Source organism: Culex pipiens, chromosome 1 (assembly GCF_016801865.2).
Source record: "Culex pipiens pallens isolate TS chromosome 1, TS_CPP_V2, whole genome shotgun sequence".
Taxonomy (NCBI): Eukaryota; Metazoa; Arthropoda; class Insecta; order Diptera; family Culicidae; genus Culex; species Culex pipiens.
In genome coordinates, this window is record NC_068937.1 from 114,542,443 (window position 1) to 114,569,630 (window position 27,188).

The following is a 27,188-nucleotide window of genomic DNA, read 5'->3' on the forward strand; positions in this document are numbered from 1 at the left end:
CGCTCTCACGCACTCTAGCACGCCCTTTTGTTTGGCTGGCCGGTTCAAAATTTAACCTCAATCTTTTTCGTGTAAGTACACGCAATACATGCGCACGTAGATAACTCTATTGCCGAGCTCGCTGCAAGTACACTCAACCCCCGGTGGTTCACCCAAAATTCAGAATCGAGATAATCGCTCTCACAATATTTATTGAGGGCTCAGTGCCAAAATCGATAGAATAATGGTACCAACTCACACCATCATAACAAATGAGTTCATTCGTTAGTTGAATCAATAAATCTCCAACAAGTGTCATACATCGACTTCTGACTTCTCCTTGGTCACTAAGCTGTGGTGGCCGAGGCAGCTAAGTCATTGGATTGGTTTGTCAAAGGTCTCTGGTTCGATTCCCGTTGTCGACACTTTTGGTTTTTTGTTTGACGGATGAACTTTTTTTGCAAATGAACCTCGAGAGAATAGTTCTATCGCCCATCTCGAGCTGTGTTCTCTGCGTCCGTGAATGGTACCTACCACTATTCTCTCGACTCGAGACCATCATTCTCTCGGACTAGCGCTGCCAGTTTTGGGTGTAGGTCACTTTTTCGTTTGACGAGTTTTTAGTTTGTACCCCGTTGGTTGGTCTAAGTCAAACTAAAATGTAACGAACTGTCACTTTTTACACGCACACTATCAAAACAAACGTTGGGAAGTGTGTGTGAACTCCGTGTCAAACTAAAAATTGACCCCGTTTCACAACAGTTGGTGTCAAACCATCGGGGTTTGAGTGTAGCGCCCCCTGTTCCTGTTGTACCTCGACCACTGACACACTGAACACGGCGAACTTGACGGACAATCCAAAGCAAACCAAGTTGCGCGTAAAGTGTGCGAACTGTGACGGTAACTATACCGAAAATTGCAAATGGATATTTCTCAACAATTATTCAGCAGCGTTTCTTCTACATAAATGCAAATTTTATTTAGCAATAGTTGCTCACAAATCGTCTCATACGTTCGCATCGGCTAAGTATCCTTTTCTAAGTGTAAGGAATAAAATGGCAGCGCAGCATTTAGAGAATAATAACAGAATAAAATAGATTAAAACTAGTTGAACCTCGCTAATTTGCAAATAAAACCTTGAATAATACTCAAACAGAAACACAGCTCATTCCCGCTCGGGGCGCGGGCTCCCTTAAGCAAATCGGCACATTTACTTTGTATACTTTCAAGCGGAACACTCCAGCAGCAGATCCGGATGATCGCGCATGAAAACGTCACACTTGGGCGTCACAAACGTCCGGACGCTGTCGTACCCGCCGTTCGCCTGATGATGACCGCCGCCGTGGCTAGCCCTAGCTGGTCGCTTCCGGTTGAACCGCAAGCCCACCGTGTACCGGGTGTCAAAGTCTAACCTCAAAAATTCAAACGACGTTTTCTGCTGAAAAGAGTCCCCGAATTAGTACTGGCACAACACTGTTTGGGTGAATGCTTGCAGTGGTACCTTAACGGTTACATCGTGCGAACTGGCTTGCATCGGTTTGGAGAGACACTCGCGACCTCCGCGGCACAGGTGCAGCCGATATCGACCGCCGGCTGGTGCTGCCCTTTCCGGCCAGGTTATCCGTACGGCTAGTCCCGTCTTGCGGGCGATAAATTTGTAGTTAAGACCCAGCGAGGACGGGCCGGATTTGGTGCGTCGATGGTGGCTGCTGCTGCGTGGGAAAGATTTAGGTTATGTTTACTGCAGCAAAAAGATTAACCATCTTACCTTGCATCACTCATCAGCATGTTGTCCATGCTTGGAAGGGCGCTCTTTTCGACCCCTTCAGCGATGGACGTGTTCATAAGGTCGCTTGCGGCAGCCGATTTCAGACGCCTCTTGCCGTACACGCTGATGGCATGTATCTGCAGGTAGTAAATGCTGTTTGGGTGCAGTCCTCGAATCTCGTAATGGCGCGCAGGCTGAAAGAGAAAGCAGTACAAATGTCAGAATCGACTGAAACGTCGCTAACGGAACGTGTTGAAGGTCTTACCGCGGACACCGTAGCAGTTTCCTTGAACAGAGAAGAGTTGCCAGCTGTGCTCGCGTTCAGGTATAAGCTCCAGCTGATTTTGTACTTGTCTACGGGAAGATCGGATCGTGGCAGCTGCCACGTAACCTTCCGGTTGTACGTCCCGTTGGCGTTGGGCACCAGCGGTCCCAGCGTGAGATTCTTCGGAGATTGCGGTGGGTTTGGCTTTTTGCTCAGCTGGAACTCCCTCGAAACGACGGAGTAACCTCTGGTGCCGAGTTCGTTTACAGCGGCTACCCTGACCTGGTACCAGCGGCCCGGTTTCAGTTTCATCTCGCCGACGTACCGCTTTTGGCTTCCGGCACGCTTGAGTTCGAAGATCGCCGTCGGCGTGTGGTTTTGCCAGTCATTCTCCAGCTTTCGCTCGGCGAAGCTCATTCCGATGTGGTGCCGTGACTCGACCACAAAGTAGATCGCACTAGTCAGCTGTTCCTCCTCGAGGTTAATCTCCCAGTGGATCTCGGCTATCCGGTAGCCACGCCCTGCTTCGAATAGCTTTACGTGAGACGGGACCGGTGGAAGACCCCGAATCTTTTCCAGGCCCATCGGATGCTGGCAGCTTAGGCCACACGAATGGGGGCAGCATTTTTCCACGCCCGGACAGTGGTAGTCGGTGCCGTGGCACGTGTTGAGACAGATGGACTCAAGGCGGTTGAGAGGATCTTTGGGACAGTCGCCGTACTTTTTGTAGGCTGAGTTTTCCAGGTAATCTCGAATGCAGGTACTTTCGCACTTGGGGGAGAAATAAAAATGTTATTCCACAAATCATATAACTTTTTAACACAGCCAAACAGACATGAAACTCATATAAGATGGTATCGTACTAATAACATAATAAGTTTCTCATCTGTTTGTCTTAGATTTAAGGATAGGTCTACCAAATTTAGAGAAATTAAACATTATAAGAAGATATCCACCAATTTACAACGTCTAGAAACGAAATGTGGAGAGCAGTGCAATGGGGGAAAGTACCATCATTTTGTCGAATGTGTTCGTACATTTGGAACGACATCGGGCGATCAACAGGTTGTCGGTGTGCCGTGGCCGGTTGGCGGCCAGCGAAGACGCCGCCAGGGCACTGCTCAGCAGGGACGAAACGCCGTAAACCGCCACCAGCTGCTGGACGAGCATCACTCGGACCGCTCCGTGGATCCACATCTGCAAGAGACAAAATACAAAATTATGAAATATTTAAAAAGTGCTTTCAAGCCATCATGACACCATCAAATCTCTTCAGCACTCATTACGAGCTGCCGCTCCACAACAACATCCGCAATAAAGCAAAAGTTGCACATGAATTTGCATTCAGCCCCAACAAACAACCCTTACGCAAGAACCGGCCGTCATTTGTCACCGGTGGTAACAACCGTCGGGGCCTGCAAAAGTGGCACATGTGCATCAGTTGCTCCAAAGCAGCCACCTCATGTCAGTCCGTATTTGAAAACGGTCAAGTCGCGAGATCACTCTTGTCACCCTGCTGCTGGACGTACCGCAATACGATAGGTACATATCCTGAGAATTAGTCAACTTGTTTTTTTTTATTACTTTGTAACAAATTCTACATCAGATCTCAATCAGCAGGTTATATACGAAAATAGACCATTTCCAAGCAATTAACACAGGCAAGCGGACGTAAAGCTATCGTAACATGAAAATGTCATTGCTAATACAAACTCTGATGACAACTAGCGCAATCTATTGCACTGTCCTGTGAACACTACCCAAGTAACCATCCAGCACTAAGTAAAGTCGTTAATCAGCAGCATATTGGCACTGCTATTGCTAATGAGTCACCCAACAGCATTTGTTATTGCAAATCAGCACTGATTCAATAGCTGTTATAATGTTGATTTAGAGCTACGTCTAGCAACACTGTCAATATTATTCTTCAAACTGGCAACAGGATTCTAATGTTGAGTGAAGAGTGAAAGAGATAGAGAACAAATAAAAACAAACTTCTCGCTCACTCGTCGTCTTGTACGAAAGTTGCAGAAATTAGCAGCGAGTTTTTCTTTTTGGATAAGTTTTTACTCGTTTTTTCACAAGGTTTTTCATGTAAGTATTTGAAATAATTTTGTGGATTAAGATTTTACAAAATTGGATTATTCATTTTCAGCATCTTTTGAACTCTGCCGTCATCATGAGGAAGAATCTAAAGCAGCCGTTCCATGGAACTGTAGCAACCAGCTACTGATTGTTGCAAGCACCCTCCGGAAGATCTTCAGCTTACGTATGATGGCCCGTGGGATGCCCGGAACCTGCAAAGGAGTTAAGAAGGGAAGCTTGAAGCTGCCCACAACGTCGGATTCACCATCGAAAGCTGAGTCTTGCAGCGCGGCAAATATGACATGATCGATAAAGCGTTTGATCTTAATTAATTTGCCGCGAGGCTGTAGGTAATATTTGCAGTTAATGTTTACTAACATAAACATTAACTACAAATATAAGTAATTTATTTAATATGAAATAAATAAATTTAAATGTGCATAATTAATAAAGGAAGTAATTTGCGTCGAAGAAAACAAAAAAAGCGTTATAATTATGATAAAGAACTAAATACACCGAAAAGACCTAGTCCGAAACAGTAAACACAAGATGCTTTAAAATCGCACTTGAAATAGGGAGAGGTTTTATCCCTTATCCCCGAATCCCACTTTCCCGAATCCCATATCCCCGAAAATCATTTCCCCGAAAATTCCACATCCCCGAAAATTCCACATCCCCGAAAATCATTTTCCCGAAAATTCCACATCCCCGAAAATCATTTTCCCGAAAATTCCATATCCCCGAATGTCATTTACCTGAATGGCCATTTTACCGAACTGTCGTTTTCCCGAATTTACATATACCCGAATGGTTACTTCACCGAAAATCAATTTTCCCGAATGATAACCTTGATACAAACTATATTGTTATTTAGGGATTTTTTTTAAAGTATGACGTTAATATTAAATTCTCCTACGTGTTTTTTTAGATTAAAAAAAAACAAATAACCGTAGAAGGCCATCCATAAAACACGCGGACGCTTCAAGAGTGCGGGTTATTGAGATCATCCACGTTCCATAAAATAAAGATTTTTTTGTTGCGGCAATTTTCAGCAAAGGACAATTTTCCAAAACGGTATCTACGTGGTAAGGATTAAATCAGCCCTCTGGCACCACTGTAAATGTCTAGAACGTTTGACAGTCACCAAAACCCCGAAAAGCCCACACATTAGTATGTGTGAAGAGCCCACCATAAACAATGCATTGGATAGAGAATGTGCATTAGTATTTGTGAAGAGCCCACCATCAACAAAGCTTTGCATGAAGTTGTATTGGTCTTCTGATTGTTCTGTTTACATCAGGGACCGGGGATCGAAAATTTCTTGGAATTCACTCGGAAGTATCATTCTTAAAAGAGTCCTGGACATGCAGCAAGTGTAACATGTGAAAAAGAACATAATTTCAAAAACGTCTCTGCACTTTGTTTATTTTTCGAAATCTGACAGTAGACACCTTGGGTTTCTTCTTAGTTTTCTTGATATTCGTCTTCGAATATTTTGGTTTCATAAACATGGCGGCAGTGACAGAGGGCTGGTTAAACAAAATCTAGAACAAACTGAATCCTGCGCATCGAGTCGTCGCATAAAGCCGTTGCTATTTAATCCAGCCCTCTGTCACTGCCGCCATGTTTATGAAACCAAAATATTCGAAGACGAATATCAAGAAAACTAAGAAGAAACCCAAGGTCCCAAGTAGCACTCATAACTTGTCGACTGTTGAATAACAGTTAGACAATTGTTTTTGGTAAACATACGAGAAAAAATCTGAACATAACTTAAATAACAGTTTGTTTCACTGCTTGTAGAACTGACTTATGTAACTATCGTGTTTTGTGCCACAAAAGTGTTAAAACACAGTCAATTTCACTCTTTTCCAACTTAAAAACACAACATAGGATATATTCTCACCTATTTGGGAGGTTTAGAACTCGCTCCTAACTCCATCCAATTTGCTGTTTTACACTGTTTAAACAACTTATTTTGGAACACCTTCGATAGAGACTTGCTTGCTCACTTCCGTTTGAGGTATTTATCACTTGATTTCAGTCGAAAACGCTTTTTATGAGCTGTAATTAAACGTCAAAATGCTGATTTGCCAGGATGCTGTTCCGTCATCTGCTATGTTTTCCTCGAAAACAGTTTGTTGAATAAGAATAATATTGCACTGTTTGTTTCACTGCTTATCTAACATTGTCATGTGACGGCATCTTCTGAAAAATGGGCGTGGCCAACCATTCTATAAATAACCTTAGGTTTTCTCGCTTTGTTACACAAATGTTATCGGAGAATAGATTATATAACTGATGCTCAACATACATATTCAACTTGACATTGCGTGTTGTTAGGTGGTGTAAATTTGTACGTGAGGTATTTAGAGTTTCAATAATGTTTATTTATCGAAGATTGCAATAATTTTAATTGTTGACCGATTATTTATAAACATAAGTAGTAAAAGCTAGTAAAAGCTACAAAAAATATCAGCTTACGGAGTTCATGATAGAGAAAACAGCAAATTAAAATCATACATAATTTCAATGTTACTCTGTGGTACGGTAATCGAAATGACAGTTGAAACGGTTTGTTATAACAAAGTTACATAATGGAGTTATAAAAACTGACTTGAAACAAACTTATATATCTTAATTTCCAATAACAGCCTTTTCTGGAGTTAAGTTGTATAGCTCACTGCTGTATAACAATGCTGACAGCAGCCTTCTTATTGACGTTTAGGCCAGCTTGTTTACTATGAAGCCTCGTGGAGAGATGTGGAAGCGCGCCTGGACCTGCCGTGGAGATAACAACAAATCGTCGAAGTCATCGGATCGAATCTTGGGAAAGACGAAGTTCATCAAAAAAGGAAAATCGAAAAGTTCGCCATGAAGAGGGTTTCACAAGAGTCACAGTTACAGAGCGCGGAAGGATTTTTTTTTTTCATACAATTTCAATTTTTTTTTTCTAAATAAATCGGGCAGAAACAAGCGTACCAAAATAGTCAAAGATACTATTCATATTGGCTTCGTCGTTGATTGAAATTCTAATAAGAACTGTTTGTTTACATGTAAGTTGGGTAACGGTTAGACAACTGTTTTCTATCTATCTTTCCTTTTCAGTGTGCGCTTTGATTTGACAGCACAGCCGTTAACCACGCCCCCTTTTTTCGTTGAATCTCTTGTTAGCTAGCACAGTGTTGTCAAATACATTTATACAACTTACTCTGATAACTTGCATCTTATTCTGGCAAGTTATACAACAGAAAAAAGTGCGCTTTTTCCAATGCACAGGAGTTGTAGAACAAGTTGTGGTAACGAGACCGTTCGGTTATACAACCAGTTAGGAAATACGTTTATCTGACAAAGTGTGTTGCTTGGGGTGTCTACTGTCAGATTTCGAAAAATAAACAAAGTGCAGAGACGTTTTTGAAATTATGTTCTTTTTCACATGTTACACTTGCTGCATGTCCAGGACTCTTTTAAGAATGATACTTCCGAGTGAATTCCAAGAAATTTTCGATCCCCGGTCCCTGATGTAAACAGAACAATCAGAAGACCAATACAACTTCATGCAAAGCTTTGTTGATGGTGGGCTCTTCACAAATACTAATGCACATTCTATATCCAATGCATTGTTTATGGTGGGCTCTTCACACATACTAATGTGTGGGCTTTTCGGGGTTTTGGTGACTGTCAAACGTTCTAGACATTTACAGTGGTGCCAGAGGGCTGTGTTTAACTGAACTGATTTGTCTTAATCAATTTTGGCATATGGCTATGAACATTTTTTTTTAAATTTTTTGACGTCCAATTCGAGTTCTGCGACCAACCCTTTCAATCAAATCTAAATAGTTGATTATTGAATTACAAAATGCATTTTTTGAATATTTCATCACCGCCATTTTAGATTTAAAATTACTTGATCACTTTAAAGTAGTTTAGGGGCTAAACTTAAGCTCGACAGCCAAAAAAAAAGACGACTTATTTTTTTGTATTATTTGATTATCCGAAGTGAACTTTTGACAAGGCCTTCGGATAATCGAGTCTGGACTGTATTTTGATTTTCAACTAAAAGCATTTTTTGCGAAATGATCAATGTATCAAATCGACGTTGTTGTGTTGTCTTGTCGTTTGTCGCTTTTTGACGTTCCGAGAAAAACGTGTTTTAATGTTTGGCCTTGAATAACCGAAAAATAGAGCCAAACACGTTTTGTTTGGTTGACCATTCTGTGCATTGTCCCGAAGTTTGGTTGATTTTAGTTGCCAAGGTCCCGAGGAACAATTACAAATTTTTGCGGTAGTCGGGCCTGAACGTGTGTCAAACAAGTTTTGACCTTAAATCCATTTGGCCAGTTGTCGCACTTACATCAATTTGAATATTCAAAATTCAAGTGAAGCTCGGAATTTTTTGAACGTTCCATTGTGGACATGATACATTATTGATCGCTACTTCCCCGAACCTGGTCAGGCGGGTATGGCCGTTGCCCAGAACCGCGCGCGCGGTTCAGGGCAACGGCCATACCCGCCTGACCAGGTTTGGGGACGTGGCGTTCGGGGAAATGGCCGTTCGGGGATATGGTCATTCGGGAAAATGATTTTCAGGGATGTGGAAAATTAGGGGAAGTGGTCATTCGGGAAAATGGTTTTTAGGGGAAGTCGCCATTCGGGGATGTGGCCGTTCGGGGAAATGGATTGTTCGGGGAAATGATTTTCGGGTAAATGAAATTTCGGGAAAGTGTCTTTTCGGAGATGTGGCATTCGGAGAAATGTCTCTTCGGGAATGTGGGTTTCGGGGAAATGTCATAGATTCGGAATGCAAACTTAAAATTGAATTTACAGCTCTTAGAACAACTTTTGAGAAAAAATTCAAGTATTACGAGTGTAAACTTTTTGCCCTCTATAAATTAACGCAATAAAAAAAATTTGGAAAAAAAATAATTTTGAAAAAATAATATTGTTTAAAATGATAGAGCATCAAAAGTTAACAAAGTATCAGCTCGAATTTTTGCTCAAAAGTTGTTTTGAACGCTGGAATTTAACAAAACAGAATTCGCATACATAACCTCAAAGGGCGGAAATTTGAATCGACATTCTTCGCTCTGTTCTGCTACTCAACACTAGGTGTCGCATGTCGTTTGGCTCTTGAACGGCAATTGAAGAATTCGACGACGTTTTTTCCGCTAGGTTCGCTGTTGTTCCAGCGGTGTTCGGAATGACAGCCCCCATACAGTTTGAGCAGTTTTTAGGGAAAAATCGCGTTTATGATGAAAAATCAAGCATTTTCAGAAAAGTGGGATATTGCAAAGTGTGGCAATTTCGCTAACGATCATAATGCGTGGTGATTTGTAGTGATTAATTGTGACTGGAATTTTATTAAAACGATTTTTCTAAAAAGATGATCGATATTTTGGATAACTTGAGTAAAATGTTGCAAAAGTTAAAAGTAATGATGAAATGTTATGTATAAGTGTTTAAACTTTACTTCTCTTCCCCTTTGACCAAAATATTGACCTTAAAAATGCATTTTGGTGATTTTTTGGAATTTTTTGGAACAATTCGAATAACTGGCAATTTTTTGAGAAAATTATTGTTATTATGCTGTAATATGACTCTAATAGTTTGTTGTATCAATAATACACACATAAGGAGCATTATCAATCAAATAAATCATATTTAAATCAATTTTTCAAAAGATCTTTTTGGTAAATTTGAGGAAAAAACATGAAAAATTAACTCAGCCCCTATGATTTTTACAGCATTCGATTCGTTTATGCGATTGCCACACTTTAAAATGACTTTCATCGACGTTAAAAAATATTTGAAGGAAATAAAAATCAAAAACTGCAAAAAAAATAATATTACCAAGCACGCTGTCATTCCAAACATCGTTGCGTAGTGCTTCTACTCGCCACCAGGATGCGTGCACGTTTCTGTCGAATCTCTCAATAGGAAGCCGTATATTTTTAGACGATGACTCAGCACTTTTCCACTCTTGCACTAAAAAAAACCAGATGGCAGCACGATGTAACGCCACGTCCCTATTGCTTCTCACTTATAAGGCTCAGGACCACCACCACAACAGCGATGTCAACTTCCATACTCCTCTGCAAGAGCATCCATCAAAGCAATATCATAAAACAGGAGGTCGGTAATGCAGTTAAAAACAATCCAAAAATAGAATAGAAATCGGGGAAGGCAAGGGAAAAGAGAGGGAGCAACTTTTGTTTTGCTCTCTGTTTTTTTTGTTTTTACATTTCCGCAGGGGTGGACAGAAACAGTCGAGGCCAGCACTAAACCAGCCGAGTAAAGTCCAACTGTGGTCATTATTCAGCACTATAGTAGCTGTTAGTGCTGACGTAAAAACTGTTCAGCTTTTACTCGCAGCTGTAAAAGTGTGGCTGAGTTTAAGTGCTGGATAGTTACTTGGGTAACATGTCGAACTCAATTTTGAGTTGATAAGAATGCATTGAATCCAAACGGCACATTATTAAGGTGGCGCCTTCAAAGTTTTATTTATGTAACTTAGATTCTTAGTTTAATCTTTCTACAAATATCGGCTTTGATTTAAAAAAGAAAAAAACATTTTAGGAGGGAGGGTGTGTTATGGATTGTCCACTAGTGTGATATAACTCGGTCCATTTTTCCGAGCCTGATTAGTTGAAGCCAAGTTGAAGCTGCGTTTTTTGAGACCTCATTGCTCATTTCTGACTACCCTGCCTTAACAACTTTTAGATCAATCAAAAGCTTCAAAGGGTTTAGTTTGTGCTACAGAGAACAAGTTTTCCGAAGATTACGAAGTGATTCGATGGTGCACACATAATTCGAAACGACCTGTGATACACTGTACTAAAAACTCGCTCTTAATGCATTTCCACCATGAAAGGCGCCTATCCTTAGAGAGGTACCGAATTAGCAACCATGTTTTAATGCTGGAATATCGTCTTTCCCTAATCGAGCTTGTCACAACAAAGTTACAAAGCAATTGAACCATAATGCTGTCCGCTGACAAGCGAACCGATTTGTATGACAAGCAGGATTAGTATCGGTTTACCGTTAAGTCCTTTTCAAACGATGACCTGTAACATTTCGCAATAATTGTACATACAAACAAACTACTTAATCCGCTCCGGTCCTGCAACGAATCTGCATTGTTGTAGGAAGCTACAAATCAACCCTCGTGTTTTTGTGTGTGTGTGTTCAGGAACCAGTGTCGCACGGTTGTCGTCGTAACATAAAACTTTCAACCACGCGGTGTAATGAAAAACTCCCTCCTCCCTACCCGTCACCGACGACAACAACAATGTATATCGTCGCGCAAAGTGGCCGCCGGTTCCCATCAATCTTCCAGCCGTTTTATATGTGAAAAGTATGTGCTGACGACTTGGTATAATTGAGTCAGATATCGGTGCAAAATAACAGGCAGGCTGAGGGCAGGCATAGGTAGACAGCTCCGATGACGAACCCCCGCCAGGGAAGGAATTTTGCAGCGTAAGGAAGCGAACGCGGACAGCTTTCATGTATCAAATTTGGAAGCTCTTTTTTCGTTCGCAACGTGCAAAAATTTGAGGGGGACACGACATGGGCAGGGAAAATCATGCTCGGTCATAAGTTTCTGTCACATGGAGCGAGAAGAGGCTAAGAATTCACTTTTATGATATGTCGTTACTTAAACAATGATGCAATGATTTAAATTTTGCATTGAATATTGATTCCTGAAACAAGCACTTTTTCATTCTAGGCAAACAAAAAAATTAAACTTGAAGCATAATTTTCAGGATTTAGAAGCAAAAAGTGTCATAAAATGCTTTATGCATTATCAGAGTTATGCTATTTTCAAAAATTAGCTAAATATCCATAAATTCATGAAAACGTTTTTTACTGCATTTTTTTCTTCTTTTTTCGATTTTTACAATGCAAATGTAAACGTTACACAATATATCCAAATAGTTTACAATCGATTTTACCAGTTGTTTTCTTGAACATTTATATTGCCATGAGTACCGATGGTCATGATTTTTTTAATAACAAAATCAGATATTTAAACAAGACTTGTTATTGAAATGACCCCGTTTTGTTATTCCGAAATGCCCGGGATACCAAAATTGATGAAGTAATTCTTCATTGTTATCCGAGCATTCGTTGGTGAAGGTTGTCTGAATCAACATGACTCGTCGCGTCCCGGCGCAAAACGCCGGCAATATTGCCCTACCTGCGGCTCAAGCAGGCAAAAAAGTGGGAATTTCCAAAAGGAAGGTTGAGGCCTCAACTGATGGCCAAAAACCGGGGATTTCCAAAAGGAAGGTGCTTTTGGAAGTGACATCGAACAGCAAAAAGACGAAAAAGAGCGACGGTACTGTACCGATGGATGAGGAGGAGGAGAACTCTTCATCGCACGAGGAGCAGCTTTTGAAGAACAACAAGTTCGCTGGACTGCCTGACGAGGACCAGGTAGCGGAAGCAAAGGAGAATGAAGTGAAACAGCGAAAGGAGAAACTGCCTCCTTTTTATGTGAGGCAATCAGCAGCAACGATCGACTTTCGAGCGGGGCTAGTTGAACTCATCAAGTCTGGGAAATTCCAAGGCAACATTCGTCTATGTCAGGACGGATTTAAGGTGCTGGTGCAATCCAGGCAGCACTATCAACTGGTCAAGGATTACTTGACCGAAAACGAGGCGGAGTACTTTACCCATGATGTCGTCATGGATAAGCCGTTCAAAATCGTCGTCAGAGGTCTGTACGATATGCCAGTGGAGGAATTAGCTGCCGAGCTAAAAGTTTTGAAACTGGATGTGTTGGCCGTGCACAAAATGAGCCGACGCAACAAAGACATCAAGTACCGTGACCAGCTCTACCTGCTGCATTTGGCTAAGGGATCGACGACGCTTCCTGAGCTGAAGGCAATTCGAGCGGTTTTCAACATTATCGTGTCGTGGGAGCGATACCGACCAGTGCATCGTGACGTCACACAATGCTTCAACTGCCTGGGTTTCGGGCACGGAGGTAAGAACTGCCACCTGAAGCGTCGTTGCGCCAAATGTGGTACCGATGCGCACATCACATCCCAGTGCATCCAAGATTCGCTGGTGAAGTGCCTCAACTGCAACGGTGAGCACTCGTCAACCGACCGAAAGTGCCCCAAGAGAGCTGAGTTCGTGAAAATTCGGCAGCAAGCATCGACGAAGAATCAGCCTCAGCGTCGTAGAACTCCTCCAGCCCTGGTGGAGCAAAATTTTCCACCTCTTCAACCGCGACGCCAGGTCCCGAACCTGGCACCGTTGCCGTTGGATCCCAGGAAGAGAGCTGAGATGAATCATCCACGGCCGGGTTCCAGCCAGGAGCCGAGAACGCCACCACCGGGCTTCAGCCAGGAGCCAAGACCAACCCAAGAACCAGCAGTTGAGGAAAATGGTAATGATCTTTACACCTCAACCGAACTCCTCAATATTTTCAAACAGATGTCCGCTGCACTGCGTGGATGCAAAACCAAGACCCAGCAGATCGTTCGTCATCCAGTATGGATCGTAGGTCCCTCAAGCTGCTGAATTGGAACGCTTGCTCCATTAGGAGGAAGCACTTAGAGCTGGTGGATTTTCTTCGCGAGAAGGAGATCGACGTAGCTGCCATCACGGAAACTCATCTGAAGCCCGGTGAAAAAGTTTATCTGCAAAACTACAAGATCGCGACGCAGCTCGATAGGACCACCTCTGGAGGAGGAGGTGTGCTTGTCGCTGTTCATCGTGATCTCAAGCCACGCCGGCTGCCACACTTTAAGCTGGACATCATCGAGGCCGTTGGAGTGGAAATTTCCACTTCGGTTGGCCCAGTACTCTTCATTGCTGCATACTGCCCACGTCAGGTGAATTCCAGAGATGGTTCAGCAGCAAAACTGAAGAGCGATATCCAGAAACTGACACGGCGGAGCGCAAAGTACATCATCGCTGGTGACCTCAACGCGAAGCATGAAGTTTGGGGCAACAGCAGGAGGAATCGGAACGGAGTGATTCTGCACAACGATCTGCAAAACGGATACTACAACGTTGTGAGTCCAGATCGTCCAACGAGGGTGGCCCGGTCTGGGAATCACTCAATCATCGACTTCTTCATTACCAATATGGCTGAGAACGTGGCTCATCCTGAGGTGTTTGAAGAGTTGAGTTCTGATCACTATCCGGTGGTTGTGGAGGTTGGAGCTTCCGTTACTCCGCAGCGGCAACCAACCCGGAAAGATTACCACAACGTTGACTGGCAGCAGTTTCAGCAAGTGGTCGACAGCAACATCGACTATGATCAACACCCGGAAACTTCTGCTGATATTGATCGTTCGCTGGAGGTGATCCAGCAGGCTATCAACCAAGCAGAGGCTGCCAACGTTCGGGAGGTTCCTGTTAATTTTAAGGTAACTGATATTGACGTAGATACTAAACACTTGATTAGACTTAGGAATGTTTATAGGAGACAATATCAACGGACTGGGGACTATGACAAAAAGATTTCAGTGAACAATTTGAACAAAATAATACAAGACCGACTTGACAATATCAGAAATCAAGAATTTTCAAAACATGTAAGCCAGCTTGGGAATTATTCAAAACCATTTTGGAAACTTTCAAAAGTTCTTAAAAACAAACCAAAGCCTATTCCTCCTCTTATTGTTGAGGATTCTCGTTTGATTACATCCGAGGAAAAGGCAAATGCACTTGGGCTTCATTTTGTTAGTTCACATAATCTTGGCGCTTCCATGACCAGCCGTAAAGAAACATCAGTTGCCAATAGTATTTCAACAATCAATGACTCTACCTTTGAATTTCCTGCAGATTCCCATGTTTCTGGTGAGGAAGTCAAAGTTGCAGTTAAACAAATGAAAAATATGAAAGCTCCAGGCTTTGATAACATTTTTAATCTGGTGTTGAAAAAACAGAGTGATCAGTTCTTTCAACATCTAGCCAATATTTTCAATAAATGTTTGCAACTTGGTTACTTCCCCACCAATTGGAAGCTGGGCAAAGTCATACCAATTTTGAAGCCTCAAAAAGATCCAACATCGCCAACAAGTTATCGCCCCATTAGTCTTTTGAGTAGTCTGTCCAAACTCTTTGAGAAGGTCATCTATTCAAGGCTTTTGGATTTTACCAACGATAATAATATAATTTTGAACGAGCAGTTTGGCTTCCGAAAGGGACATAATACTGCTCATCAGCTTACGAGAGTAACTAAAATCATCAAGCAGAACAAGCTTGAGTCTAAATCAACTGCTATGGCTTTGTTGGATGTTGAGAAGGCTTTTGACAATGTTTGGCATGATGGTTTGATACATAAACTATATTTATACGGTTTTCCAATGTATCTTATCAAAATTATCCAGCACTATCTTTCGGAGAGATCGTTCAAGGTTTTTCTGAATGGGATTGCTTCTGGATTATTCAACATTGATGCAGGGGTTCCCCAAGGAAGTATTCTTGGCCCACTTCTGTACAATATTTTTACATCTGATTTGCCTACTCTTCCTGGTAATGGTGTGTTGTCACTTTTTGCTGATGACACTGCCGTTATTTATAAGGGTAAAATAACCAGATATTTAGTTGGCCGTCTTCAGAAGGGTCTTGACGTTCTTTCCGAATACTTTGGCGACTGGAAAATTCGCATAAATGCAGCCAAAACTCAAACCATCATTTTTCCACTTTCCAAATCGGCCAGATTTGTCCCAAAGGATGATGTTTTGATAAAAATGAATGATGTTTCGATACCCTGGTCAAAGGAAGTTGTCTATTTAGGTCTCATACTTGACTCGAAACTATTGTTTCGACAGCATGTAGATAAAATATTGAAGAAGTGCAGCATTCTCATTAGGTGTTTGTATCCTTTAATTAACAGAAAATCAAAGCTATCTTTGAAAAATAAGTTAGCAGTTTACAAACAAATAATTTACCCCGTTATTGAGTATGCTGTACCTGTTTGGGAGTGTTGCGCTAGAACTCATAAATTGAAGCTCCAGCGTGTCCAAAACAAGGTACTCAAAATGGTTTTGAATGTTCCTGGCTGGACAAGATCAAGTGAGGTTCATGAATTAGCAGAAGTTAAAATGTTGGATCAGAAGATTCAAGAAAAATGTTTGAAATTCAGGGAAAAATGTGCTATATCTGAATACCCCTTGATTCAAGGATTGGTTTAGTTTATGGTAAGATTAAGTTAGTTTTAGGTTAGGTTATGTTTTCTTAACATTTTTTTTTTCCTCATTGTACCTAGTGTTACAAAAATGATAAATCATATACTTTTAAAGTTATAAAAATGAACAGTGTTTAAATCACGAAAAGCAAACTAAAGCTGAAGAGCCACAGCTGACCACTTATTATGTAAACCAAATGTAATTATTATAAGAAAGATTCAATAAAGTATATTTAATTCAAAAAAAAAAAATGAAGTAATTCTTTGTTACATTAGGCTATTGCAAATTTTAGTTCAGGGTTTTGTCCACTCTCTCCTCCCTTCAAAATGTAAAAAAATTAGAGGACATAGAAATAATTACTGATTTAATTTTCTTTCAAAAACTGGCGAAATCGATTGGTTACTATTCAGAATACATTGTAGAATTGTGTAGAATAATGTATGGGTAGTCAAATAAAGGTTTTAAAACTTTTTACAAATTTACAAAAGATCGGTTAAAACGGTTAAAAAAATATTTTAATAATTTAATTAAAACTCTATAATAATAAAGAATAATAAAAAATATTGATATTTTGCATTTTTTTTTATAAAAAACGTTACTTAATCCACCTTTAGGTGGTTGGTGCCTTCCTCGCATATTTTTATCAAAATATCTGAGATCCGGCCTCAAATAAAGTTTATTTTAAAAACTTAAGTTCTTATAACTTTTGATAGGGTTTTCAGATCTTCAATGTTTTAGGCTTGATGGAAAGGTCTTTCAAATCCCTTTCGAACAATATAACGCATGACGAATTTTCTTACAAAACCACCCTTTTTACAATATTTCAAACCTTAGCCAAATCGTTTTTTTAGCATAACTTTTGAAGTACTTTTCTAAACTTCATAATATTAACTAGGGTCTTGTGGGACCTCAAGACGGATCTAATGAGACTAAAACGGTATAAATCGGTTCAACCAGTCCGGAGATAATCGTGTGCATATTTTTCGGTGCACGGACTTACAGACATACACACGCACAGACATTTGTTCAGAATTTGATTCTGAGTCGATAGGTATACGTGAAGGTGGGTCTACGAGGTCAAATAAAGAAATTCATTTTTCGAGTAATTTTATAGCCTTTCCTCATTGAGGTGAGGAAGGCAAAACATAACCGTTATTAGGATACGTTATCAATTCCTATACACGGAAAAAAAAATAGTTCCCAATATCGTGAACAAGCGTTCATGAAAATGGGAACCACAAACAAAGTGTTCAAATCTCATGGTACGTTTTTAAAAACCGTACCATGGGATTTGAACAATTTGATCGTGGTTCGCATTTTCATGAACGCTTGTTCACGATTTTGGGAACTATTTTTTCTCCGTGTAGTTGACCATCTAGAGGTGTTTTGATGAAAAAATCGATAAAATCACAATTTCAAGCGGGTGTCTACAATTATTTTATAAGGCTTGTTCAACATCATTCAAAGTTATGTTGACTGACATTTAATTGTTATTTTCGCCAAAATAAATGTTTCAAGTTCTCATCTGAAATCAGCCATGGTCACTAGCATTTTCACAAGAAAACAAAACTCTTTTAACTATAGAGCAACTCTCTACGAAATCGGCCGATTTCGACCATTTTTATTTTTTGTATTTTTTGATTTGACTAAAACTTTGTGGGGTCCTTCCCTATGACCAAATAAGCTATTTTGCGTCATTGGTTCACCCATACAAGTCTCCATACAATTTTGGCTGCTGTCCATACAAAAATGGTATGTAAATATTCAAACAGCTGTAACTTTTTAATGAATTTTCTGATCAATTTGGTGTCTTCGACAAAGTTGTAGGTATTGTTGAGGACTTTTGAGAAAAAAATAGGTACACGGAAAAAAATTGCAGATTTTTTAATCAACTTTTTTTCACTAAAACTCAATTTCCCAAAATACGTATTTTTTGATTTTCGAGATTTTTTGATATGTTTTAGGGTACAAAAACCGCAACTTTTGAGCTATAGAGAAACATGGTCAAAAAATCTGCCGCCGAGTTATTAATTTTTGAAAAAATAGTGATTTTTGGAAAAAATCGCAGTTTTATGCAAAAACAAATTTGACATTATTTTTTAATGCAAAATTGAATTTGAAATCGAAAAGTACTTTACAGATTGTTTGATAAAGGGCTCCGTTTTCAAGATATAGCCACCGAAAGTTTGATTTTAGCGAAATATTTGCTGTTTTTCGATTTTTAAAAATAGTGACCATTAGTGACCATTTCTAAAAATATTTTGTTTGAAAAGTTCAGAAAATTTGCTATAAAATTGTCTAAGAGACATTGAAGATTGGACCTCGGGTTGCTGAGATAGAGCCGCATTAAGAAAAGAAACACGAAAATTGAAGTTTTCTAATTCTCACCAAAACAACCCACCATTTTCTAATGACGATATCTCAGCAACTAATGGATTTTTTCAATGTTAATACATGTAACATTCGTGAAATTTTCCGATCTCTTCGAAAAAAATATTTTGAAAAAAATTAAATCAAGACTAACATTTTAAAAGGGCCAAACAATTAATATTACACCCATTTAAAATGTTAGTCTTGCTTTAAAAATTTTCAAAATATTTTTTCAAAAAGATCGGAAATTTTCACGAATGTTTCATGAATTAACATCGAAAATCTAAGGATCTTTACTAAAAAAAACTTAATTAGATTATTTTTTAAGCGTGAATATAAATATACCTATCTGTTTTCAATGTAAAAGTACCAAAGTTACTGAAACCGTAAGAAACTATAGCTTACTTTACTTAACTAAAACATCATAATTCATGTTTGAAAATAAAAATTCAACCACTATAGGAAAAGAGGGTCCATAATAGCTTTATTTTCAAATGAATATTTTTCAGCATAAAAGTAATCAACTGATAAAAACATTACTTATCCACCCTTAGGTAGTTGGTGCCTTCCTCAAATTTAAAGGGTGCTATCCAAAATAGACACAAAAGGGCGGTGTTTTTCAGTGTTTTATCAATTTGACTCATTATTCATACCACTAGATTGGGTAGTCAGATCTTCATATTGCAGGGCACTTATGTGCTTACAACTTATGATAGGGTAGTCAGATCTCCAATCCAATTCGTGCTCGTTGGAAAGGCCTTTTAATTACCTATCCAATGATAGGTCGCATGATATATTTTGACAACGTTTTCATCAAAATATCTGAGCTCTGGCCTCCAAAAAGTGTAGAAATAACACTTAAGTGCTTATAACTTTTGATGGGGTTGTCAGATCTTCGATGTTTTGAACGCGTTGGAAAGGTCTTTTGATTACCTATCCAACGACAGGTCGCATGATAGATCCGCACATCGTTTTTATCAAAATATCTGAGATCCCGCCTTCAAAAAGTGTATAAATAACACTTAAGTGCTTATAACTTTTGATAGGGTTATCAGATCTTTAGTGTTTTGGACTCGTTAGAAAGGTCTTTCAAATACCTTTCTAAAAATGTATCCTTTTTACAATCGTGCGAGCTTTAGTCAAAATCGTTTTTTTAGCATAACTTTTGAAGTACTTTACTAAATATAATGGTATGAAAATATGACCTATGGGACCTGTAGACGGATCTAAAAACACAGATCCGGACAAAATCGGTCAAGCCAGTTTCGAGAAAAGTGAGTGAGAAAAAAAATCTACGTCCATCCACACACACAGACATTTGCTCAGAATTTGATTCTGAGTCGATAGGTATACGTGAAGGTGGGTCTACGAGGCCTATTTAAGAAGTTCAGTTTTCGAGTGATTTTATAGCCTTTCCTCAGTGAGGTGAGGAAGGCAAAAATAGTCAGAATTGTTCAAAAGACTTCAGATTCCATTGTTCTGTAAAATGTTGAAAAGTTTTGAAAAATGCTAGTCGGCTCTACTAGGGTGTCCACTATTGGTTTAAATACCCTATGTATAAAGCATTTTGTGATTCTTTACGCCTAAAAATTTAAAGTTAGGCTTGAATTTGGTTTAGTTTTTCTTTTTTTTCAATGCTTTTGAATGAGACAGTATAACCATGATTTTTTTTTTAAACTGTGTACGGAACACATTATTATTTTTTAATTTTCCGTTTATATACTTAAACTGCACTTCGCAGTAATTAATTCACCAAAATATTTCGAAAAAAAGAATGTTTTCTAAAAATGTCCGACAAAGTATTGGGTGGACCAGGAAATCTTCGACTATTACTTGACTATTACAATATAATAATAATAATTACAAAACAATGTTTAACATAAAAACGGACTAGAGAAACAGCATCTAATACCTTCGTGCCTTATGAATTTGCGAATATTAGTACCTGCTATAACGGCGAACTTGCTATAAAAAAAATCGTCCAGCCAACAATGAGCGAAATTGGCGCGTCACATTGGCAAGTTTGCTTGGCAAACATAGCGAGTATAATGACAAGAAAATTGCTTTCATAGCGAAACAAGCACTTCCAGATCGCCCCACACTGCTGGGCTGCCAGTGGCGTCAGACGCAAGGTAAGGTAAACAACGTGTGCCCCAAACCCTTTTTCCGCACCCCAATCCGCAACCACACACGCCAATCTGTCGCAATCGACGACAAATAACACAAACTTTTGTGTCCTGGGTCAGGGTTTTTTTTTGCGGCGAAATGTCGCCTTCTGCCCTCCTCCCTCCCTCACGAGACATTTCTGCTGGCCAGAAGTCCGCGTGTGTGTGTGTGCGGTGGCGTTTATTTCTCCTTCCTTTATGATTTATTTATTTCCCAATGGCAACGGTGACCACCACCTCACTCACCCTCTTTAATAATAACAACAAAAGACAGAAACGCAGTAGGCCGCACACAAGCAAAACAGACAACCGGAGACGAATGTGTGATTTGCAAAACTTTCTTTCAATTTTTATTAGGAATTGATTTATTAACTATGACAATTTCGTTCCAAAATAAAACATTCAGCGATTTGTTTAGTTTGTATTGCTTTTAGATTTTCCCGATTAAATTAAATTTCAGTTTTACGAAAATCCATACTTCTCTTGTTTTGTGTTTTCGTCTTTCATTTTCAGTATTTTTATGAGAAAAAATATGATAATTTTATCTTCTGCCATTTTTGTAGTTTCTCAGTACCAAACTCTTTATTTTTTGTGTGTTTAAATTGCAATACAATTAAGCTTTTAATTTGCATTCGACTTTGCAGATTTCGAGATCAATGTACTGAAAATTTTAGATTCTTCTGAAATACACAATTTGATAAAAACAGCAGTGCAACAACACGTTTCAACAATATCGAAAAAAAAGACTAGTTTGATTTGTGCAGTCTACTTGTCTGTTGACGCATTTGTGGTGAAAAGTATCGACTGGATGATGTATAGAGAGTGCCGAACAGTATAGGCATAGTAGGCCGCCGGTGTTGAGGCTGATGCGTGTGTCATTTATTTGTACGACCAGAATAAAATAACAACAACTCCCTGCCATGGCGACTGCAGCTCAGCAAAAAAAAATGGCCCCAACTTTGGCGACACAACAGCTCCGGACACACGGCCTGCTACGGTGGTGGTCGATAGCCAATAAAATAACCATACCACCAAGAGGAAGCTAAACCACCAACACGGCGGCGGTCAAACGGGTGCAATCGACATATCTGGAGTATTTTTTTAAAAAAAAAGGTCCAGTAAAGCAAATTTCCAGTTTTACTAAATCCACCTTTAGGTGGTTGGTGCCTTCCTCACATTCATAAAGTGAATATACTTCAAAGCATCAAAAACATGTATAAGAGCAATTCCATGTCAAATAAGGAATCGGTTGTACCCGACCCTCTCCGATTTCAATAAAACTTTGTAGACATGTTATCCTAGGCCTATAAAAGCCATTTTTGTGTATATGGAGCCAGTTACACTCGATAATGACATTTTAGAAGGGCGTAAGTGTTTTAAATATTTTTGTATTTCATAATTTAAATATTGCTGTATCTCAAAGCCGTTGCATCGTATCAAAAAGTGGTCAAAGACAAACTTGTAGGAAATTTGACGGGCTTTCCGAAAAAAATACACTGAAAGAAAAAAACACTCCACTTTTAGGAGATTTTTTGATTTTAAAGTTTAAAAGTCAATTTTGAAGGTGAGCCCACGATTTTTTTTCGTTCAAAATTTTTGTGAAAATAGCCCAAAATGTTACAAAAAGACTCACGAAAAATGCTGTATGTAGCAACTCACCTAAAAAAATACAAAATTCATTTACTGAAACTGTTTTTTTTAAAGTGCTCTAAACGTCAAAATTTTCAAAAACTGAACTCGAGAGTCGATTTTCCAGACAATTTTACATAAAAGTCTCCATATTGACTATTGTCCTAAGTCCAATCCTTGTAAAGTTACAGCGGTTTTAAAAATAAAAATGTGGAAAAAATAGGGTTTTTGATGGTTTTTGCCAATTTCTATATGACAGACTTGATTTTTCTGTCTCGAAAATATTTTTACCGGAAAGCTCGTCCAATTTCCCATGAGTTTGTCTTTGACCACATTTCAATTGGATATATGGGCTTACAGATATAAGCTAATTTACTATCCAGGTTTCTATACTACACTGAAAAAATATTATGTTTTCAGTTATGAGCAATGTAATTAGCTTATATCCGTAAGCCCATACATCCAATTGAAATGTAGTCAAAGACAAATTTATGAGAAATTGGACGAGCTATCCGGTAAAAATATTTTCGAGACTGAAAAATCAAGTCTGTCTTACAGAAATTGTCAAAAACCTTCAAAAACCCTATTTTTTCAACATTTTTATTTTTAAAACCGCTGTAACTTCACAAAGATTGGACTTAGGACAATAGTCAATATGGAGACTTTTATGTAAAATTGTCTGGAGAATCGACTCTCGAGTTCGGTTTTTGAAATTTTTGATGTTTAGAGCACTTTTCAAAAAAACAGTTTCAGTAAATGATTTTTGTATTTTTTTAGGTGAGTTGCTCCATCCTGCATTTTTCGTGAGTCTTTTTGTAACATCTTAGACTATTTTCACAAAAAATTTGAGCGAAAAAAAAATCGTGGGCTCACCTTCAAATTTGACTTTTAAACTTTAAAATCAAAAAATCCCATAAAAGTGGAGTGTTTTTTTTCTTTCAGTGTATTTTTTTTTCAGAAAGCCCGTCAAATTTCCTACAAGTTTGTCTGTGACCACTTTTTGAAACGATGCAACGGCTTCGAGATACAGCAATATTTAAATTACGAAATTCAAAAATATTTAAAACACTTACGCCCTTCTCAAATGTCATTATCGAGTGTAACTGGCTCCATATACACAAAAATGGCTTATAAATGCTTAGGATTATATGTCAACAAAATTTCATTGAAATCGGAGAGGCTCGAGAAAAAAGTACCTTAAAAAATTCCTGTTTTGGGCTGGAATTGCTCATAAACAACACTTAATTTTATCAAAATATCTAAGATTCGGTTTCAAAAAAATTTATAATGAACACTTAAGTGCTCATAACTTTTGATAGGGTTGTCAGAACTTCAATCTTTAGGACTCATTTGAAAGGTCTTTTGATTACCCATTCAACGATGGGTCGCATGACAGTTCCGGACAACGTTTTCATCAAAATATCTGAGATCCGGCCTCTGAAAAGTGTATAAATAACACTTAATTGCTTATTACTTATGATAGGGTTGTCAGATCCTCAATGTTTTGGACTCGTTGGAAAGGTCTTTTCAATACCTTTCTTAAAATATAGATACTTCATCATCGTCATTCTGGCCGCCATCTTGGATTAAAAAATTCTAATCTCTCTAGAGTAGTTTAAGAGTCATACTAAAGCTCAACTATCAAAAATAAGACTACGAAAAAAAAATCGTGATTTGATTATCCGAAGTGAGATTTTGTCGAGGCCTTCGGATAATCGAGTCTGGACTGTATGAAACAAATATGATGCAAAATGGCTTATTTGGACATAAATATTCGACAGTTAAAATTTAATTAAAATTAAAAAAAAAAACAAAAAAAGTCGCGAAAAACTAGAGACTTGCTCATGTGCGTACAAAACGTCATTGATACGCATTTTTCTAACAAGAATATTATTATTATTATTATTTATCTTTACTAATGAGCTAACAACCGGAGGCTGGTTCAGCTACTAACAAGAATGTACACTGAAATAAAAAAATAGTACCAAATTGCTTTATTCTAGGAATTTTGCCTCTTTTCCTTATTTAGTAATCGGGTTTTTTGGATTACTTAATAACGAAAGGAGCCAAAATTCCTAGAATTTAGGAATTTGGTACTTTTTTTTCAGTGTACACGTTTTTCAATGTGACAAAAAAACACTGAGTGAATTACTCAGAAGTTGTGATGTTTAAGTAAATATCATTGCCGCCACTATTTTTTTTTTCTTTTTGATTAACAAAAACCTTCGAAATTCAATCAAAATACAAACAAAATCGCAGAAATCACAACATCAAGCAACACTAAGGAACATAAACTAGCAAAAATCACAAATTAAAAATCAGACGTCTGACGTACCTTAACCATTTAATCACTCCCAAATTGACTGTTGAAAAACGCAACCAAATCGTCCTGCTCCTTTTTGTTCCGTAAAATTGCTCCGTCAACCGGCCATCCTTATCAACCCGCGGGCCAAATTTATCGTCGCGCGTCAGTTTATCTTGTCCGCAATAAAACTCCCAAACGCCACCAGCGCCAAACTGCGACAGTTTCTCTCTCTGTTTTTTTTTTCAGATGAAAAATCTTTTTCACAGTTTTCTTCCAATTTGTCGTCACAAAGTGCCAACCGAAAAAAATAGCACACGTTCGTATTTAGTATAAACTTGATTGCCAACTTTTTTTTCGGCTTGTTATTTTTTTCGGGGATTTCTTACTCCGTTTCCCCACGCTCTACTGGCCGCTGCACACATGCTCAAAATGCAAATCCCATAAATCAACCGAACGACACACGTTTTCACTTTATTTGCACCAAATTCTTCGTTAATTGCATTTCCGTGCTGCTGCCGTTGATGCCATCGATCGAGGACAACGGCGATGGTCCTTTTTCCAGCAGCATCGCTCGCGTTGACGCCACCGCTGACCATCAGCGATTAAATCTGGCCCACCATCCTTCCCCGTTCCTCGGGGGTTAAACCAGTTACTCCGGGGTCACGATCCACATGGCCACTACACAAGCGACCGATCGAGGGCACTTTCCAAAAAAAAAAAAGAATCCTCCAAAAACTGAACGCCGAATCTTGTAGTTGCGAACGTGTGATCTGAATCACGACGACCGCGAGGAACTCGAAAAACTCTTCAAAAGAACTCGCCGAGTCACGTCCGATCGGATCGGAATCTGGCCTGCAACTGACCACCACTTTGGCGAGTCGCACACACTAATTGACCGCGAGTTGCACTTTTTTTCCAAAACCGCGCACTTTTCCGTTCGCCGCGAGGCCGCCGAAAAGTGCATCCGAACGCAACGGAAACCCTCGGCGGAATGACCATCGCGATGCTCCAGCGAGCGGCTCAAAGGTCTCCTCTCGAAAATGCACCAAGCACGCGATGAGAAAGAGAGAGAGTGAGAGCAAAGGCGAGAGCCAGGGAGAACTAGATCGCGCGCGCGGTCCGAACGATCAAGGACGATGCAACTCCTTTTTTTGCGAGCAACGAATCAGAGCTTCCTTTGATGGGGGACGATGAAAGCGCGCGCGGTTGCACTTGCCACTCGGCTCACGTGCACGATTGCGAACGCGATTGCGAGAGGAAGAGAAGAATGGGAGAAAGTGAGCGAACGGGAGAAGACTTTGAGCGATTCACAGAGAAAACTGCGGGCGCGCGTAAATTGTACGGTGAAGGGAGGTGATTTTGGGAATTTTAATGATTAGAATATCTAGAGTCTTTTTTTTTTTAATAGGTCTTATAAACATATAAAATTCAATAGCTAATAGGTCATTTAAAAAAAATAGATATGCAAGTTTTTATCCATTCTGTTTATTGTTTGTATGCACTCTCCAGGATCCCTTCGAAAGATTGGCTGCGCTAGGGTCTGATTAGATTAGATTAGATTAGATTCTGTTTATTGTTTGTATGTTTTAAACAAACACTTATGGAAAAAAGAGCAAACATAAATGTTTTTCTTAAATTCCCTCGTTTTGCACAAAAAACTCAGAATCCAAACACAACATTCCTTAGAATATGATATGTAATGGAATTACCCAGTCTTTGAATGAATGAAACTGTCATAATTTTCGCAGTTTCTGACTAATGAGCAATTCTCTACGAAATCGGTCTTTTTTCTTAAATTTTAATTTTTGTTTTTTTTTTAATTTGACTGAAACTTTTTTGGTGCCTTCGGTATGCCCAAAGAAGCCATTTTGCATCATTAGTTTGTCCATATAATTTTCCATAAAAATTTGGCAGCTGGCCATACAGAAATGATGTATGAAAATTCAAACATCTGTATCTTTTAACGGAATTATTTGATCGATTTGGTGTCTTCGGCAAAGTTGTAGATATGGATATGGACTACACTGTAAAAAAATGATACACGGTAAAAAATTTTTTTGCTGCTTTTTTATTAAACTTTTTGTCACTAAAACTTGATTTGCAAAAAATACTATTTTTAATTTCTTTTATTTTTTGATATGTTATAGAGCATTGATTCTCAACCTTCTTCTAGGCTGGTACCCCCTCCCATGTAAATCAAGTAGGCCCGGTACCCCCGTTGAGAATCGCTGTTATAGAGGACATCAAATGCCAACTTTTCAGAAATTTCCAGGTTATGCAAAAAATCTTTGAGCGAGTTATAAATTTTGAATCAATACTGACTTTTTCAAAAAATCGAAAAATTGGTCGCAAATTTTTTTCAACATCATTTTTCGATGTAAAATCAAATTTGCAATCAAAAAGTACTCTAGTGAAATTTTGATAAAGTACACCGTTTTCAAGTTAAATCCACTTTTAGGTGACTTTTTTG

At 39.0% G+C, this 27,188-nt stretch overlaps 2 protein-coding genes across 4 annotated transcripts in view; one reads left to right on the forward strand and one right to left on the reverse strand.

The window, feature by feature from the left end:
- Nucleotides 1–27,188, forward strand: part of LOC120427162 (zinc finger protein 497-like) — a 324,949-nt gene that overhangs the window by 222,549 nt on the left and 75,212 nt on the right. The window lies entirely within an intron of this gene.
- On the reverse strand, nucleotides 933–25,709 carry LOC120427156 (anosmin-1). Of its 3 annotated transcripts, none has more exons than XM_039592015.2 (6): nucleotides 24,749–25,709; nucleotides 3,024–3,209; nucleotides 2,013–2,783; nucleotides 1,748–1,941; nucleotides 1,481–1,688; nucleotides 933–1,417 (listed from the first exon to the last, which is right to left on the reverse strand). In XM_039592015.2, exons 1-6 carry the CDS (start codon nucleotides 24,755–24,757, stop codon nucleotides 1,205–1,207), a joined length of 1,581 nt encoding a protein of 526 aa, XP_039447949.1. In that variant the 5' UTR covers nucleotides 24,758–25,709; the 3' UTR covers nucleotides 933–1,204. The 3 variants fall into 3 exon arrangements, with proteins under 3 accessions (XP_039447949.1, XP_039447947.1, XP_039447948.1); XM_039592013.2 differs by having other exon boundaries at nucleotides 1,481–1,691; nucleotides 24,749–25,708; XM_039592014.2 differs by having other exon boundaries at nucleotides 933–1,414; nucleotides 1,481–1,691; nucleotides 24,749–25,707.

Coding starts and splice junctions, on each gene's coding strand:
- LOC120427156 (XM_039592013.2), bottom strand. Junction 2,784..3,023: donor ACACATTCGACAAAATGATG/GTACTTTCCCCC, acceptor TTCTCCCCCAAG/TGCGAAAGTACCTGCATTCG. Junction 1,942..2,012: donor AAACTGCTACGGTGTCCGCG/GTAAGACCTTCA, acceptor TTTCTCTTTCAG/CCTGCGCGCCATTACGAGAT.